We start from the raw sequence: 17643 nt of genomic DNA on the forward strand, positions 1-17643 counted from the left end.
GCAGTGACAATCACAGTGGTGTTAATTCAGCAAACTCGAACTCACCGTTGATTTAAATTTGGTGGTGGGGCGGGGGGGGGCGCGCGGTGGTGGTCGGAGCTATGATGATTCACTTCAACTTTTTCAGTGAGGGTCTCTGGTATAGTGCAAAAGTCCAAACAAATTATGGCGTGGTGTGTATAATGGCATAAGTCACCCACGCCATAATTTCCTGTATTTTCGGCACCATAATAATGGTGTTAGTAACAAATGCGCCATTACTATGACACAAGCTTTTAGCAAGTTCAGGCCCAGTGTCAGCAACCCAAAGAGAAACATTGATATATATATACTAATTTTTTTGCAATTGTAACACAAAAAACTGAACTCAACAGATACAGAATTCTGATGACAAACTGACAGAAATCTGTCTTTGTACACTTCTCGGGTTGAGGGACCCAGTTTCAAAAGCAGTGATGAAGATGGGATGACAGTACCTTATAAACTTTTAAATGTCTCATTAGCCCATCAAAATTGTGCCAGAAGTGATGCACTTTGGGAGGACTAATATGGAAAGACAGTATATTGTAAATGGCACAATTTTTAAAAGTGCAGATGAGCAAAGTGACCCTGGTGTCCATGTACACAAATCCTTAAAGGTGGCAGGGCAAGTTGATATGGTGGTTAAAAAAGCATATGGGTTACTTGGGTTTATAAATAGAGGCATAGAATATAAAAGCAAAGCGATCATGCTGGAACTTTATAAATCACTGGTTAGGCCTCAGCTGGAGTATTGTGGACAGTTCTGAGTACCACAGTTCAGGATGGATGTAAACGCCATAGAAAAGGTACAGAGGAGGGTTACCCAGGGGTGAGGGACTTCAGTTATGAGGAGAGGTTGGAAAAAGTTAGGACTATTCTCCTTGGAACAGTGTAGGTTAAGAGGTGACCTAATGGAGGTTTTCAAGATGGAGAGGTTTTGATAGAGCAGGTAGAGCAAAAGTATTCCCTCTGGCGAGTGAATCAATAACCAGAGGTCATCGATTCACAATCATTGGCAAAAGATCAAGCAGGAGCTGAGAAGAAATGTTTTCACTTGAGTTGTCAGGACCTGTGATGCGCTATCAATTACTCATAAAAGACTGAGAGTTAAGAGAGTAACTAAAGGCTTTTATTAACAAAAGAATGAAGGTCTGCCTCGAGTGGTCGACCGGTCCAGAAATACAAAGGGCTGGGGAGCAGTCACCTTTATACTAGGACTTGTGGGAGGAGTCAGCCGAGGCATGGCCAGGCATGTACACAGTGGAATACAAACAGTGGCTTACCACATTCACCCCTTGTTTAAAATTGAGTCCGGCGGGGTGAAGTGTATTAAAAGTTAGTGTATTGGAGTCTCTCCGGAGGTCTTGTCTGCCGCTGTGATCGGCGTGGCGACGGCAGGGGTAGTGGAGCTTCCGGCGTCGAGTCCTGTGTGGGCTGTGGCACAGGCGTGTCGTCCTCGTAGATGTCGAGCGGGTCGCGGGGCCCAGGCCTGCTGGGGCTGGATATCGGATCGTAGGGGGGGGGGGGGGGGTGGTAGTGAGTAATGGGTTACTGCGGCCCCCGAGGGTGCAAGGTCTCTTATGGAGACTGTGTCCTCCCGCCCGTCCGGGTATGCAATGTAAGCATACTGGGGGTTGGCGTGGAGGAGGTCGACCCCCTCGACCAGGGGGTCCGTTTTATGGGTCCTCACGTGTCTTCTCAGTAGGACCGGCCCTGGGGACGTCGGCCATGGCGGTAGCGATGTCCCCGATGTGGACTTCTTTGGGAAGACAAACATTTTCTCATGAGGGGTGGCGTTAGTGGCAGTGCAGAGCAGTGACCGAATAGAGTGGAGTGCATCGGGGAGCACATCCTGCCAGCGGGAGGTTGGAAGGCCCCTAGACTTTAAGGCTAGCAGGGCGGCCTTCCAAACTGTCGTATTTTCTCTTTCCACCTGTCCGTTCCCCCGGGGGTTGTAACTGGTGGTCCTGCTTGTGGCAATACCCCTAGTTAGCAGGTACTGACGGAGTTCGTCGCTCATAAACGATGAGCCCTGGTCGCTATGGATATAGCTGGGGAAACCGAACAGGGTGAAGAGGTCGTTCAGACATTTAATGACCGTGGCACTGGTCATGTCCGGGCAGGGGATGGCGAACGGGAAACGGGAGTACTCATCAATAATATTGAGGGAGTACACATTGCGGTCGGAGGAGGGGAGAGGCCCTTTAAAATCAACGCTCAGGCGCTCGAAGGGGCGAGTGGCTTTTATCAGGTGGGCCCTGTCTGGTCTATAAAAGTGCGGTTTGCACTCAGCGCAGACTTGGCAGTTCCTGGTCATGGTCCTGACCTCAATAGAGTAAGGCAGGCTGCGGGCCTTGATGAAGTGGAAGAACCTGGTGACCCCCGGGTGGCAGAGGTCATTGTGGAGGGCCCGCAATCTATCGATCGCGCTGGCGCAGGTGCCACGCGATAGCGCATCCGCGGGTTCATTGAGCTTCCCGGGCCGGTACAAGATCTCGTAATTGTAGGTGGAAAGTTCGATTCTCCACCTCAAGATCTTGTCATTTTTGATTTTGCCCCTCTGCTTGTTGATAAACATGAAAGCAACTGAACGTTGGTCAGTGAGCAGGGTAAATCGTTTTCCGGCCAGGTAGTGCCTCCAATGACGCACAGCCTCCACAATCGCCTGGGCCTCCTTCTCAACAGCGGAGTGTCTGGTCTCCGGGCCTTGGAGGGTTCGTGAAAAGAAGGCCACGGGTCTCCCCGCCTGATTGAGGGTAGCGGCCAGGGCAAAGTCGGACGCGTCGCTTTCCACCTGGAAGGGGATGGATTCGTCCACTGCGTGCATGGTGGCTTTGGCAATGTCTTCCTTGATACGGTGGAAGGCTAAGCGGGCCTCTGCCGTCAAGGGAAAAGAGGTGGACTTGATCAGCGGATGGGCCTTGTCCGCATAGTAGGGGACCCACTGGGCATAATAGGAGAAAAACCCTAGGCACCTCTTCAGGGCCTTGAGGCAGTGGGGCAGTGGGAGTTCCAGAAGGGGACGCATCCGGTCGGGGCCGATGACTCTGTGTTCCACAACACAGCCAAGGATGGCGAGGCGGTTTGTGCGGAATATGCACTTCTCCTTGTTATATGTCAGGTTCAGGAGTTGGGCGGCGCGGAGGAATTTTTCGAGGTTTGCGTCATGGTCCTGCAAGTCACGGCCGCAGATGGTCACATTGTCCAGATATGGGAAAGTGGCCTGCAACGCATTTTGATCTACCATCCGGTCCATCTCCCTTTGGAAGACGGAGACCCCGTTGGTGACGCCAAAGGGAACGCTAAGGAAGTGGTAGAGGCGGCCGTTTGCCTCAAAGGCAGTATACTGGCGGTCCTCAGGGCGGATAGGGAGCTGGTGGTACGCTGATTTCAGGTCCATGGTCGAGAAGACGCGGTACTGCGCGATCTGGTTGACCATATCAGCTATGCGGGGGAGTGGGTAGGCGTCCAGCAGGGTGTAGCGATTTATTGTCTGGCTGTAGTCGATGACCAGGCGATGCTTCTCGCCGGTCTTAAAGACCACAACCTGGGCTCGCCAGGGGCTGGTGCTGCCCTCAATAATCCCTTCCTTCAGGAGCCGCTCCACTTCGGTTTTAATGAAAACCCTGTCCCCGGCACTGTATCGCCTGCTCTTTGTGGCGATGGGCTTACAGTCGGGGGTGAGGTTAGCAAACAGTGGGGGGGGGTGACTCTGAGTGTGGAGAGGTTGCACCTGGTGCGCGGCGGGCAATTTGGGAGCTGCGGACTGTGAGTGGGGGTAGGGGTCCACCGTACGCCATCGTAACACTTTTAAGGTGGCACTGAAAATCTAACCCCAGCAGGACGGCAGCGCAGAGGTCGGGCAGGACCAGAAGTTTAAAATGATCGTACACGGTCCCGTCTACTACGAGTGTCACTACGCAGTAGCCGCCGATGTCCGCCGACTGGGACTCGGAGGCCATAGAAATCCGCTGGTGCGCAGGCAGGACTGGGAGAGAGCAACGCCGCACCATGTCGGGGTGGATGAAGCTCTCCGTGCTCCCAGAGTCAAAAAGGCGGATTGTATCGTGGCCATTTACCTTAATGTCCATTGTGGAACTGGCCAGCTGGTGCGGTCTCGCTTGGTCCAGTGTAACGGATGCCAGCGTAGGGGTCGGTGTGTCACTGCGGGTATCAGATGAGGCGGTGTTGGGGGCCTGCTGCGTTCCGGCTGTCGTCCAAGATGGCGGCGTCCATGATCCCCATGTGGCTGGAGGCGTCCAAAATGGCTGCTGTACCGGTGGTTCGCACATGGCCGGGGAGGCCCAAGATGGCGGCCCGCATGGCCCACACGCGGCGCTGCTGGGGTTCGGGGTGGCTTTGGCCCTGCAGACGTTAGCGTAGTGTCCCTTCTTCCCGCAGCCCGAGCAGATCGCGTTTTTCGCCGGGCAGCGCGCTCTGGGGTGTTTTGCCTGGCCACAGGTAGCATTTCTGGCCTTGGGGCACTGCTGTCTGGCCTTGGGACACTGCTGCGGTAGTTGGGCCGTTGCTGGGGTGGCCCGGCGCTATGAGGCGGTCCTACCGTGTCCCAGGCTGTCATTCCCCGCGGCGTCCACGGTGCAGAGGAGTAGGCACCCATGCCCCGGTAGGCTGCATCCAATGATAGTGCGAGTTCAGAGGCCTTGTTGAGGTCGAGGTCACTCTGCTCCAACAGTCGCTGTCGGGTGTAATTGGATCTGTGGCCCGCTACAAAAGCGTCCCGGATAAGTTCCTCTGTGTACACGGCGGCCTTTACATCCTTACAACCACAGGCCCGGCCAAGCACAGACAGTGCCTGAAGGTATTCCACGGTCGATTCCCCAGGTTGTTGTTTACGACTCCCCAGAAGGTGCCTGGCGTACACTTCGTTCACTGGGCGCGTGTACTGGTCCTTGAGGAGCTTGATAGCGTCCGCGTACGAGGTCGCGTCTTGGATGACCGAGTACACTCGGTGGTTCACTTTGGAGGTCAGGACATCCAGTTTGTCCTCGTCTGATTTGATTGCTGCGGAGGCGGTCAGGAATTTTTCGAAACACTTAAGCCAGTGAGTAAACTTGGTGGATGAGTCCGCCTCCCGATGATCTAAGTCCAGGCATGCTGGTGAGGATCTTCTCCATTATAAAAATTTTGTTAATAAAATTGATGCGCTATCAATTACTCATAAAAGACTGAGAGTTAAGAGAGTAACTAAAGGCTTTTATTAACAAAAGAATGAAGGTCTGCCTCGAGTGGTCGACCGGTCCAGAAATACAAAGGGCTGGGGAGCAGTCACCTTTATACTAGGACTTGTGGGAGGAGTCAGCCGAGGCATGTCCAGGCATGTACACAGTGGAATACAAACAGTGGTTTACCACAACCTGCAATGCTCTACCTGAAAAGGTGGTGGAAACTGATGCCATAAATAATTTTAAAAGGGTGTTGGTCAGGTACTTGAAGAGGAACTTGCAGCGTTATGGACCAAATGTGGGACTAGGTACAACTGATCTTTCAAAGAACCAGCACAGGCATGATGGGCCAAATAGCAGCCTCCTGTGCCAAAAGTTTCTATGATTCTATAAAACAAGTACATTTTCTTTCTGTTGCCACACTAACCCTGATGCAGGATTATTTGTATGACATAACTATGTATTGATTGTATATAGAAACATTTATCCTGGTTTTCAGCAAAGAATGTGTTTACAGAAAATACTAAACTAAGGGTCTTGGGCAGTCATGATATTATGTTCTTGTACAGCCACACACTTTACTGCAGAGGGTCAAGTCCTGTACAAGTGATGAAGAACAAGAAAAATTGATGCAGATTACAAGCCTGCATTCACTGAATGCTTTTCTGATGCCAATTAAAACTGTTGGAGTACAGGTTAGTAATGCATTGTAAGAAATGGGTAAGTCATTACAAAAACTGTTAAACTTGATATCATTTGTAATACATTTCTTTAAAAATGGAGTTTGGATAAAATAGAATTTTCAACGGATTATGTAGTCTGGAAATAGAAATGTATTGGTGTAAATTATTCAGTTTAATACCCTTCTGGTTATTATCAGTTTAAAGGAGCAGAGTAACTTTTTGCATTACCTGTACATTATATTTTAAATATGTAATGGCACTTGGAAAGTCCTACCTAACCTGTTTCCACGATGGATTAGGTCATCTGGAAATTTATCGTCTGCTATATGAGAAGTAAGATAAGTTTGCAGATGGGTTGGCATATTCTGCCTCTTACTCTGCCTGTAACTGTGTGTGTATTTATATACGTATGTGTAATATATATTCTACTGGAGGGATTACCATATTGTTACCACTACCAGTTAGAGCTAGACATCCACTGTTGTTTAGATTTTGATCCTTATTAATATGTATTCTGAGAGCTCTCGGCATTATTCTGCAAATGTGTCATAATAACATGTTTGATTTTATATTGTAATTTTAAACTGAGTAAATATGAAGTGAAAATTAGACATATAATGCTAAATCAGCAAAATGAGCTGCTGTATTTTTATATTTTAAAGATTTATTGAATTCTAGGGTAGTATATTTTCCTCAGTGGATTCTGCATTTTAGGAATAAAGTTTGCTATACTTCTTTGAAAATTGTGTTTTTGTCTTGCAGGGTGACTGCAGATCATATAGCTATGTTTGTGGCATGTCTAGTAAGGATGCACCACACTGGGATGACCTCCTGTTCCTAGCCAGACTTATTCCGCGAATGTGTCATAATATTAACAGGTTTGTTGTTTTTATATTGTATAATATTAAGAGTAAATATGAAGTGAAAATTAAACATGACTATTTTGTGGAGTATAATGCTAACAAGCTTTTTACTGTTAAAAGCTATTGCAGATTTGTTCTGCATTGACGGAAATGTTTGTGTTTCAGAGTTGTGTACATTTTTGGACCACATATCCGAGAACCTATAACAGATGTAACGCCAACTTTTCTAACTACGGGAGTGCTTAGCACACTCAGGCAGGCTGACTTTGAGGCTCACAACATTCTTCGAGAGTCTGGTAGGAATACAGTGAAATATTCTTGAGAAATGTTATTAAGTAGGATGAATTCTTAGTGGAGTTAAGATTGTATCAGATTAATTCAGTGGAAAGGAGAATACAATCATAGTTCTGATTTTCAGAAATTTGGCGTTGCACAAAAGGATTTCCCCCCCCCCCCCCCCCCCCTCCCTTCATGTATCAGTCTGGTGGCCAAGAGACAACTACTGCCAGACCTATAGCACTTCTATGCTTGGTTTGTGGGAGATGAATGAGATTGGCGTGGGATGGTTTTCTTGTCTACTTTTTCATCAATACCTGCAATGATGCAAACATCTTTTGCTCAGAGACTCCGTTGATATGAGCTTTCTTGATAGGGAATCGCGGATGCAAACTTCCATCCTCTGGTGCAACACATTTTATTAGCTTTTTCCAGATAAAGAAGTTTTTATAATTTGGGTTTCAGTCTCCAACGGTAGGTAGAAATTAATTCAATCTGTGATTACTTTGACCTAAGCATACTTTAAGACCTTCATTTGTTCTAGCTCTCCATCAACATTCTTTGGTAAATACTGAACTGCATGTGTGTGTACTTATAGGTTTCTCTGGGAAAGTTAGTCAGATGCCAATTATTTTAACACCGCTGCATTTTGACCGTGACCCACTTCAGAAGCAGCCATCCTGTCAGAGATCTGTGGTCATTCGGACCTTCATTACAAGTGATTTCATGACTGGCATCCCAGCAACTCCTGGTAATCACATTCCTGAAGAGGTGAGATAATGAATTTTGTAGTTCTTGAAAAATTTTGAAGTTTTTTCTCCCACAGGGTGTTTTCCAGCATTGATACAGAAATGTATTACTGAATATAAATAAACAATTTCTGTGGCTGTCTTGCTACTGAAACTAACATGGTATGCAAATATACCTGGTCAGTGTATTTTATTTTGTTTACATTTTTTTTCTAGTTCTATCTCCTCTCCTGAAGTTTTGGACTCCTCCTGGGGTAAATTATATGGACACGAACAGCAGCCGATTTGTTCCTTGCTGAAAAGACCATTCCTCAAGTGTGAGTCCAGACAGTGGAAGTCAGTAGACTATTCACCATGCAGGGCATCCCAGCTGAGCCTAATCTTGTTTGTGGCCTCCACCCACAGCCATGCAGTTTCCAGTGGATAGTAACAGGCACACTGACTCACTAATTCTCTCCCCCTCCCCTATCCTGCTCCAGCTCAGCACAGGGAACAGTTCAGCATTTCAACTGCTGTCCTGACAAATCATCAGCTCACACCTAGGGTATTTATGGCTTAGTGCGACACCAGCCCACTTGGCCATTGCAGAGGTTTTATCGGTATTTTTAAATGCACATTAAAAGAAGTAAATATTAATGAGAGCATTTTTTTTCTTGTATATGTCAGGTTATTTTAAAAATGGTGAGCGAAATCAAGAAGATACCCGGAATTTCCCGTGTGATGTACGACTTGACCTCAAAGCCGCCTGGAACCACGGAATGGGAGTGAATAAAACCATTTCTTTCAGTGAAAACATTCCCAATATTAACAGTACAGTGGAAGTGTGACTGGAGCTGCTACTTTGCACCTTTTTTTTTTGTCATTCTTTCCCTCCCTCTCCCTCTCTCTCTTTCTCTTTCTCTCCCCCCACCACCCCCCCCCCCCCCCTCCTCCTCCTCCTCCTCCAACTCCTCCTCTGGAGCCTGGCGTGTAATTCAATGTTTGGCAAGGACACATTTTAATGGGCTAAGGATATGTACGGGTAAATGGATTCGGCATCAGATTGTCCTGGTAAAATTGGGAAGCTTTTGCCAATGTATTTTGACGTCCTTTATAGTTCAATTTGTCTGATGTTTTGTACATCCTAAGACACAGTTCATTTGCAGTGCATTTACTAAGCCATTGTCGGTGTGTCATTGTAAAGCTCAATTATTGATGTGACCAATTTTTTTGAACAGATCTGTTACAGATATTTTGCCAAATGGATAGGTTGTGTTGAATTGTATTGACAAGTTTAGATGTATTCCAGTCTATTTAAAGTTTCTTGACAGTTTGTAATTGCGTTGTTCTAGATGAACAAATGACCAGCAGTTTGGCTTTGTTTATCACTATAATCTTGGAAACTGTATGAAATGGTTAGAAGGAATGCAGTTGTGATTTTTATGGGCTATAGAACTTTCATCAAAGGGTTTTATTTTTTCCAAAAATCCTGATCGTATACATTTTTTTGGATGGATATTAACAGCTAACTGCATTGTACTGTACATATTTCCGAATTTGTGTGAACCAAAATTTTATTTGAAGGATAAGAGGACTAGGGTTTTCCAAAGGCAGCATTTTTAATGTATCATTTGACAATTTTATATATCTATTTTATTAACTGACTACCATAATTTCATTGTGAAATATTTTCACTTTGGTACCTATCTAGATAGCAGCTTACCAACACTATGTATGCTTATAGTTATTTGTTGCCTTAATTTGATCACTTCCATATCCCACATGTTCAGAAATGTAATTTATAATTGTAAACTTTGTCAAATTAATAAATTGATAAGACAGATCGCAAGTTCTGAAATTTCCACGCAAGAGTAACTTTGGTGTCAATAGTATAACGTAAAGGTCTTTTGGTTTGCGTTTACTGCAGAGGTATTCTTGAAAATCTAGTCTGCTTGGCAGAATTCCATTTTAAGTTTTTTTTTACGAAAACCCCACTCAGTTGCTCATAACCAGAGTTTTGCAAGTTAAAGAACTCTCAGTCCAGCTACCTTAATGCTTCTATGCCTAATTTATCCAGATTGCATTTACACGTGTGGAAAAATTAACTTTTTTTTTAGAATGCATCTAAAATTTAATGGGTGTATATAGTAAAATTAGTGAATGATAGTAAATACAAAATCTCACTGCTAAGATGCAGACTTGTAGGTAGATCGATGAGCTCTTTGACCAGGTCGCTTCAAACACTTGAGTGGGTTTGATTAAAGCGGAACTAGCACCAAAGACTTCACTTTCATTTGTAAGGTATTTTCTTGCTTCCTTCAATTTGTAGCTATTTGAAGGAGCTGTATGCCATAGTAAAATTAATGATTTCATATCAATACCCGATGCCTGATTTTAATGCCTGAACAATCTGTTTACTACTTTGCCAGGACTGCCATTTTGGAATTGGGACTCCAAACAGCTAGGTTATTCATCATGCTTCTGATGTTGCAGTGAAACACATTTTTATTTGGAAAAAATCATGATTTATAACATTGCTGAGAAAGAAGTTATTCAGCCAAAAAGGCCTTGGATCAAATTTGTGGTACATAGTTCCTTATTTAAAACATAAAATCCTAAATCACAACATTTGTTATGTTTGTACTGCAGTCACTTTTTTCTGGTAAAATAAAGCCCCTTGTTCAAGATTTATAGTTGGCACAAAGTGAGAGAATTTTATATTCAAGCTACATGTCACCAATGTTGAGGAAAATGTGACTTAAAATACGTGAACCTTGCCATTAAAAACTACTGACCAGCGAGTTCATTCTGAGATCTCCATCTTAAATTATTAAATGAAACAAACTGCCTGCTTTTAAAGAACCATGGTAGGCATAAAGCATGAAAATAGGTATTTCTGAAATACCATTCAAAGGTGTATCAGCTTAATTTCCTTTTCACATCCTGGCTGGTAATGAGATCTATTGGTCAACATGCAAATCACTTAAGTGACTTAAGTCAGTGTATATAAATATATATAGGTGCTGCTGTAAATTAATTTTTTCTTAGTAATTCATTTTATTGCATGCATATTTCCTATCTACAGATTCTGTTTATTGTTGAGCCTCAATAAAGTATGGTATTAAATCACTGTCATGACTTTTCATTAAAAGCTGCAGCTTACACCATACACGATGTATTGGCATGTTTGATATGTTCCTTTCAGCTCTTAAACTGCTGGCATCTTCAGGGCATTCTGCTGCCCAAGGTTAATCATTTTAACTTTTCAGTTGATGCTGAAACAAACCCCAATATAGAAATAACATTATAGATGTCAGGAATAGTTTTATTCTAATAAACTTATACTAAAATGCATTAATTTAGAAACTCTGACTTTGCTTTTCTCATTCTCTCATCTATACCAAATATTATAATTTTAGTCTTTCCTCATCCCCTGCTCTTCTCTCCCATCCCCTGTGGTTTAATTAAGTTTCTTATCTCGTATTTCTCTCTTTCCTCCTGTTCCTTACGCATGCAAGTAATGACATCCTTGTACCTATTTGGCTCAAATTTTATTCAAAAAACAGCAACCGTTCAACTGAACAGATATATGTTGAATAGAAGATAGCCTAACATCTTTTGGGAAATTACTAGAGTCTATAATAATTACTGGTGCACATGTTGAATAATTAATTTGCATCAGTATTTGCAGTAGAAGAGGATATCATGCCGGACATCTCAAGGAAACGAATATTGAATTGGGTACAGGGACACACCAAATTTAAAGTAAGCAAAGTAACAGTAATGAAGAAAATAATGGCACCAAAGAGTGACAAATCCCCAGGACCAGATGGTATTAAGAGAAACACGTTAAAATTACATAATACACAACAAAATAACAACTCTTTGTTTGTATCTTCCAACATTTCCCTTTAGAATATTCCCTCATTCAAGTGCTTGGATCTGTAATCCATAGGGCTTTCCAGAGCTATCATGGTCAGCTATCGGCTACCTTGAATGAAGAAGTTTAACCAGATAGCAGAATTCACCTCCCATGAAGCAGCATCGTCAGTGCACTGCAACTCCCAGAATGTAGCTTAAGGAGTCAAATGAACACATTTTGGAATGGAAGCGGGTAAATAACACAGCAGGACTTTTTAATGATCAACACCAAGATTGGCCATTCACAAAGCATTCTATGGGTTTGAATTTCCGCAGGGATTCTCCTGGTTGTCCACCATAACTCTGGCCACAGAAAGACAACGAAAATTAAAATTCACCCCCCCCCCCGACACCTCTATGTTATGCAGAACTGACTTGCTCTCAACAGCTTCAACCCCAGGATTTCCTCTGTTGTAGTCTTCAGCCCCAGGAATGTCTGCCTCATCATCAACCCTGACTTTACAGCTACTATTTGACATATTACAAGAAACTGACCCCACCCAGTCAGTCTTGTCTGATTCAGTTCTGGCCTGTACTACAGTTGCCAATGCTCCAGGATTTAAAGATTAATCTGGACACTTGCGAACAAACCAGGAGAAAAATCATGGGGGGGAAAAAAAACTTTTTAAAAGCCCCTATTTTCTTTGAACACTTCTGTTTATTAGTTATAAAAATATTGGAGATGAGTAAGAAAGGCTGTTTGAGTGGGGCAGTTGGAAGTGGAAGGTCGTGATGAAACCTCCAGGACTATGGCCAACCAAGGTTGGTAACCCCAAGTTCTACTTCAGTTCCCATTTCACCCAAATGCTCCACTCTTGAGGGACTTGAGCACATAAAGCTAGGCTGACACTCCAGTGCAGTGTTGAGGGAGCGCTGCACTGCCGGAGGTGCTGTCTTTCGGATGAGATGTTAAACCGAAGCCCCGACTACTTGTCAGGCAGACGTAAAAGATCCCCATGGCACTATTTCGAAGAAGAGGAGGGGAGTTATCCCTGGTGTCCTGGCCAATACTTTTCCTTCAACCAACATAACAAAAACAGATGATCTGGTCATTATCACATTGCTGTTTGTGGGAGCTTGCTGTGTGTTTCCCACTGACTCCACTTCAAAATGTACTTCATTGACTGTAAAGCACTTTGAGATGTCCGGTGGTCGTGAAAGACGCTGTATAAATGCAAGTCTTTCTAGCACCATGTTGCATTCTCTGCCTGACTGCTGCTTTTCTCCCTTCCCCAACTGATCCCCTCCCAGCCAGTTTCTCAGACTACCATAGGCAATGCCACAGGAGATCTAATTTCTACGGGGGTCCTCTGCCGTAATGGCGAAAGATCGACGTGATTTATCTGGGGGGTTCTGCCGATCTTCCACTGATGTTACGGCAGACGATTGTGAGAATTCCTGGGGAAATTAGTGGTGCTAGTTTCTCAAAGTTACATTAATGCCACAATTTTCTTGTGTGTACATTGTTGTGAATGACGGATTTGGAGTAAACTGAGGAGTGGTTTCTACACCAATACTGTTGCATAAAAATAAACTAAAAACAAACTAAATTCTAAGCAATACTGTAATAGGGAGCAATTTTAAGTCTAATCTAATTTGAATGTTCGAATGACTGATCTGGACTATTTGAGCTTCACACTTAAGGTGTATGAGAAAATCTAAATCTCTTCACCGAATAACTCAAGCATCTGATCTCTAAACCGCAACCTTATTTCATAAGTTATAATTTACATATACAAAGATTTCATTTGACAGGATAGAGGTTAAAAGGTTTTTTCACTCAAGTAATTTAAATCGGAGAGAAATATGTTTATGGATTTTGAGCACAATTCACATTTAAGTCAGATAATGTAATTGAACACCATTGGCGTAACTTATGCTGTAATTTTTAGAAGAGTAATTTAATACTGAAATCAAATCAAATCAACTTTTATTGTCATTGTTAGTGCACAAGTGCAGTACAACGAAATGTAGGCTTGCGGCTCCTGAGAGTGTACATTTGGATTAAGACATTTAAACATTCAACATACATTTGGCTTGTAGTATATTAACATAAATATAACCATAATAAAGTGCATTAGCAGATGTGCAGGCTTTAGAGTTTATTTGTGGAGTTCAGTAGGATGACAGCCCTGGGAAAGAAGCTGTTCCTAAATCTGGTCGTACGGGTGTGAATGCATCTGTAGCGTCTCCCAGATGGCAGGAGGGCGAACAGACTGTGGCTGGGGTGGGTAGGGTCTTTGATGATGGACCGTGACCTTCGTAGACAGCGTTTCTGGTATATGTGCTCTATGGTCAGTAGCCATACTATTCTATGGTTTTTCTGCAAAGGCTATGATCCATTTCATTTATAGATTTTAATGTATGTTAGTTGCTTAATTAGTGTGACTCAGGATTAAATACTTTTTATTGTGAATCTTACAGAATTTCAATATGGAGCCTATATTTTCTGAAGAGAGTTCTCCTTGTTACTGTAACCAAATACATTAGTTTTTAATCTAGTCTTACTTGCCTGAATAAGTTTCTTTGTATGAGCTCTAAATCAAAGTCACAAGATCAACCTTGGAACGGTAGCATAGTGGTAATGTTACTGGGCTTGTAATCCAGGGGCCTGGACAGAATCAAAGTCCCAAACTCCTCCATCACCATCCCTAGGTATGTCCTGGATCATTAATCCAGAGACATGAGTTCAAATCCCACCACAGCAGCTGGGGAGTTTAAATTCAGTTAATTAAATAAATCTGGAATTTAAATAAAAGCTAGTATCAGTAATGGTAACCATGAAACTATCAGATTGTTGTAAAAACCCATCTGGTTCACGAATGTCCTTTAGGGAAGGAAATCTGCCATCCTTACCTGGTCTGACCTATATGAGACTCCAGACCCACAGCAATGTGGTTGACTCTTAACTGCCCTCTGAAATGGCCTAGCAAGCCACTTAGTTGTAACAAACCGCTAAGAAACACAATAATATAACCGGACGGACCACCCGGCATCGACCTTGGCACCGGCTAAGGACATGACAACGGCACAACCAGCCCAGTCAAGCCTGCAAAGTCCTCCTCACCAACATCTGGGGACTTGTGCCAAAATTGGGAGAGCTGTCCTACAGACTAGTCAAGCAATAGCCTGACACAGTCATACTCACAGGAACATACCTTTCAGCCAATGTCCCAAACTCCTCCATCACCATCCCTGGGTATGTCCTGTCCCAACGCCAGGATAGACCCACCAGGGGTGGAGGCACAATGCTTTACAGACAGGAAGGAGTGGCCCTGGGAGTCCTCAACATTGATTTCGGACCCCATGAAGTCTCATGGCTTCAGGTCAAACATGGGCAAGAAAACCTGCTGCTGATTACCACCTACCGCCCTCCCTCAGCTGATGAATCAGTGCTCCTCCATGTTGAACACCACTTGGAAGAAGCACTGAGGGTAGCAAGGGCACAGAATGTACTCTGGCTGGGAGACTTCAATGTTAATCACCAAGAGTGGCTTGGTAGCACCACTACTGGCTGAGTCCTGAAGAACATAGGTGCCAGTCTGGGCCTGCGATAGGTGGTGAGAGAACCACACGAGGGAAAAACCTACTTGACCTTGTCCTCACCAATCTACCTGTCGCAGATGCATCTGTCCATGACAGTATTGGTAGCAGTGACCACCGCACAGTCATTGTGGAGATGAAGTCCCGTCTTCACACTGAGGACACCCTCCATCGTGTTGTGCAGCACTACCACCGTGCTAAATGGGATAGATTCAGAACAGATCTAGCAGGTCCAAACTGGGCATCCATGAGGCGCAGTGGGCCATCAGCAGCAGCAGAATTGTATTCCACCACAATCTGTAACCTCATGGGCTGGCATATCCCTCACTACTATTACCATCAAGCCAGGGGACAAACCCTGGTTCAATAAGGAGTGTAGAAGTGCATGCTAGGAGCAGCACCAGGCGTATCTAAAAATGAGGTGCCAACCTGGGGAAGTTGCAACACAGGACTACATGCATGCTAAAAAGCAGAAGCAGCATGCTATAGGCAGGGCTAAGCGATCCCACAATCAACGGATCAGTCAGATCAAAGCTCTGCAGCCTTGCCACATCCTGTCGTGAATGGTGGTGGACCATTAAACAACTAACGGGAGGAGGAGGCTCCAGGAGTATCCCCATCCTCAATTATGGTGGAGCCCAGCATGTGACTGCAAAAGACAAGGCTGAAGAGTCTGCAACCATCTTCAGCCAGAAGTGCCGAATGGATAATCCATATCAGCCTCCTCCTGAGGTCCCCACCATCACAGAAGCCAGTCTTCAGCCAATTCGATTCACTCCACATGATATTAAGAAATGGCTAAGCGCACTGGCTATGGGCCCCGACAACACCCCGGCTGTCGTGCTGAAGACTTGTGCTCCGGAACTAGCCACGCCTCTAGCCAAGCTGTTCCAGTACAGCTACAACACTGGCATCTATCTGACAATGTGGGAAAACTGCCTAGGTATGTCCTGTCCACAAAAAGCAGGACAAATCCAATCCTGATAATTACCGCCCCATCAGTCTACTCTCAATCATCAGCAAAGTGATGGAAGGTGTCATCGACAGTGCTATCAATCGGCGCTTAATCACCAATAACCTGCCCACTGATGCCCAGTTTGGGTTCCGCCAGGACCACTCAGCTCCATACAACCTCATTACAGCCTTGGTCCAAACATGGACAAAGGAGCTGAATTCCAGAGGTGAGGTGAGAGTGACTGCCCTTGACATCAAGGCAGCATTTGACTGAATGTGGCATCAAGGAGCCCTAGTAAAACTGAAGTCAATGGGAATCGGGGAGAAAACTCTCCACTGGCTGGAGTCATACCTAGCACAAAGGAAGATGGTTGTGGTGGTTGGAGCTCAATCAGCACAGCCCCAGGACATCGCTGCAGGAGTTCCTCAGGGCAGTATCCTAGGCCCAACCATCTTCAGCTGCTTCATCAATGACCTTCCCTCCAACATAAGGTCAGAAATGGGGATGTTCGCTGGTGACTGCACAGTTTTCAGTGTCATTCACAAATCCTCAGATAATGAAGTAGCCGCATGCAACAAGACCTGGATGACGTTCAGGCTTGGGCTGATAAGCAGCAGGTAACATTCGTGCCACACAAGTGCCAGGCAATCTCCAACAAGCGAGAGTCTAACCTACGCCCCTTGACATTCGATGACATTACCATCAACATCTTGGGGTCACCATTGACCTGAAACTTAACTGGACCAGCCACATAAATACTGTGGCAACAAGAGCAGGTCAGAATAATAATAATAATAATCAACTTTATTGTCATTGTTAGTGCACAAGTGCAGTACAACGAAATGTAGGCTTGCGGCTCCCGAGAATGTACATTTAGATTAAGACATTTAAACATTCAACATTCATTTGGCTTGTAATACATTAACATAAACATAATAAAGTGCATTGGCAGATGTGCAGGCTTTAGAGTTTATTTGTGGAGTTCAGTAGGATGACAGCCCTGGGCAAGAAGCTGTTCCTAAATCTGGTCGTTCGGGTGCGAATGCATCTGTAGCGTCTCCCAGATGGCAGGGGGGCGAACAGACTGTGGCTGGGATGGGTAGGGTCTTTGATGATGGTCAGTGACCTCCGTAAACAGCGTTTCTGGTAGATGTTCTCTATGGTCGGTAGCCGGGTGCCGGTAATGCGTTGGGCAGTTTTGACTACCCGCTGCAGCGCTTTCCGGTCATAGGAGCTACAGCTGCCATACCATACTGTGATACAGTTCATCAGGATGCTCTCTACTGTGCAGCGGTAAAAGTTAGAGAGGATCAGGGGTGACAGGTTACATCCCTTCAGCCTCCTTAGGAAATATAGGCACTGCTGGGCCTTCTTCACCAAAGAGGAGGTATTGAGGGACCAGGAGAGGTCTTCCGTGATGCGGACTCCGAGGAACTTAAAGCTGTCCACCCTTTCCACCACAGCCCCATG

General features: G+C 44.7%; 1 protein-coding gene across 4 annotated transcripts in view; it reads left to right on the plus strand.

The window, feature by feature from the left end:
- Nucleotides 1-10884, plus strand: part of gmps (guanosine monophosphate synthase) — a 104908-nt gene extending 94024 nt beyond the window's left edge. For all 4 annotated transcript variants that reach the window (XM_085990321.1, XM_085990322.1, XM_085990324.1 and 1 more), the window contains exons 12-16: nucleotides 5774-5899; nucleotides 6650-6765; nucleotides 6916-7046; nucleotides 7625-7797; nucleotides 8442-10884. In XM_085990321.1, the coding sequence (XP_085846447.1) occupies nucleotides 5774-5899; nucleotides 6650-6765; nucleotides 6916-7046; nucleotides 7625-7797; nucleotides 8442-8543 (648 nt within the window). In that variant the 3' untranslated portion in view covers nucleotides 8544-10884. The remainder of the gene's footprint in view (nucleotides 1-5773; nucleotides 5900-6649; nucleotides 6766-6915; nucleotides 7047-7624; nucleotides 7798-8441) is intronic.
- The last annotated feature ends 6759 nt before the right edge of the window (nucleotides 10885-17643 follow it).

The sequence above is a fragment of the Somniosus microcephalus genome, chromosome 6, assembly GCF_052327205.1.
Source record: "Somniosus microcephalus isolate GS21.2 chromosome 6, FLI_Smic_1.0, whole genome shotgun sequence".
Taxonomy (NCBI): Eukaryota; Metazoa; Chordata; class Chondrichthyes; order Squaliformes; family Somniosidae; genus Somniosus; species Somniosus microcephalus.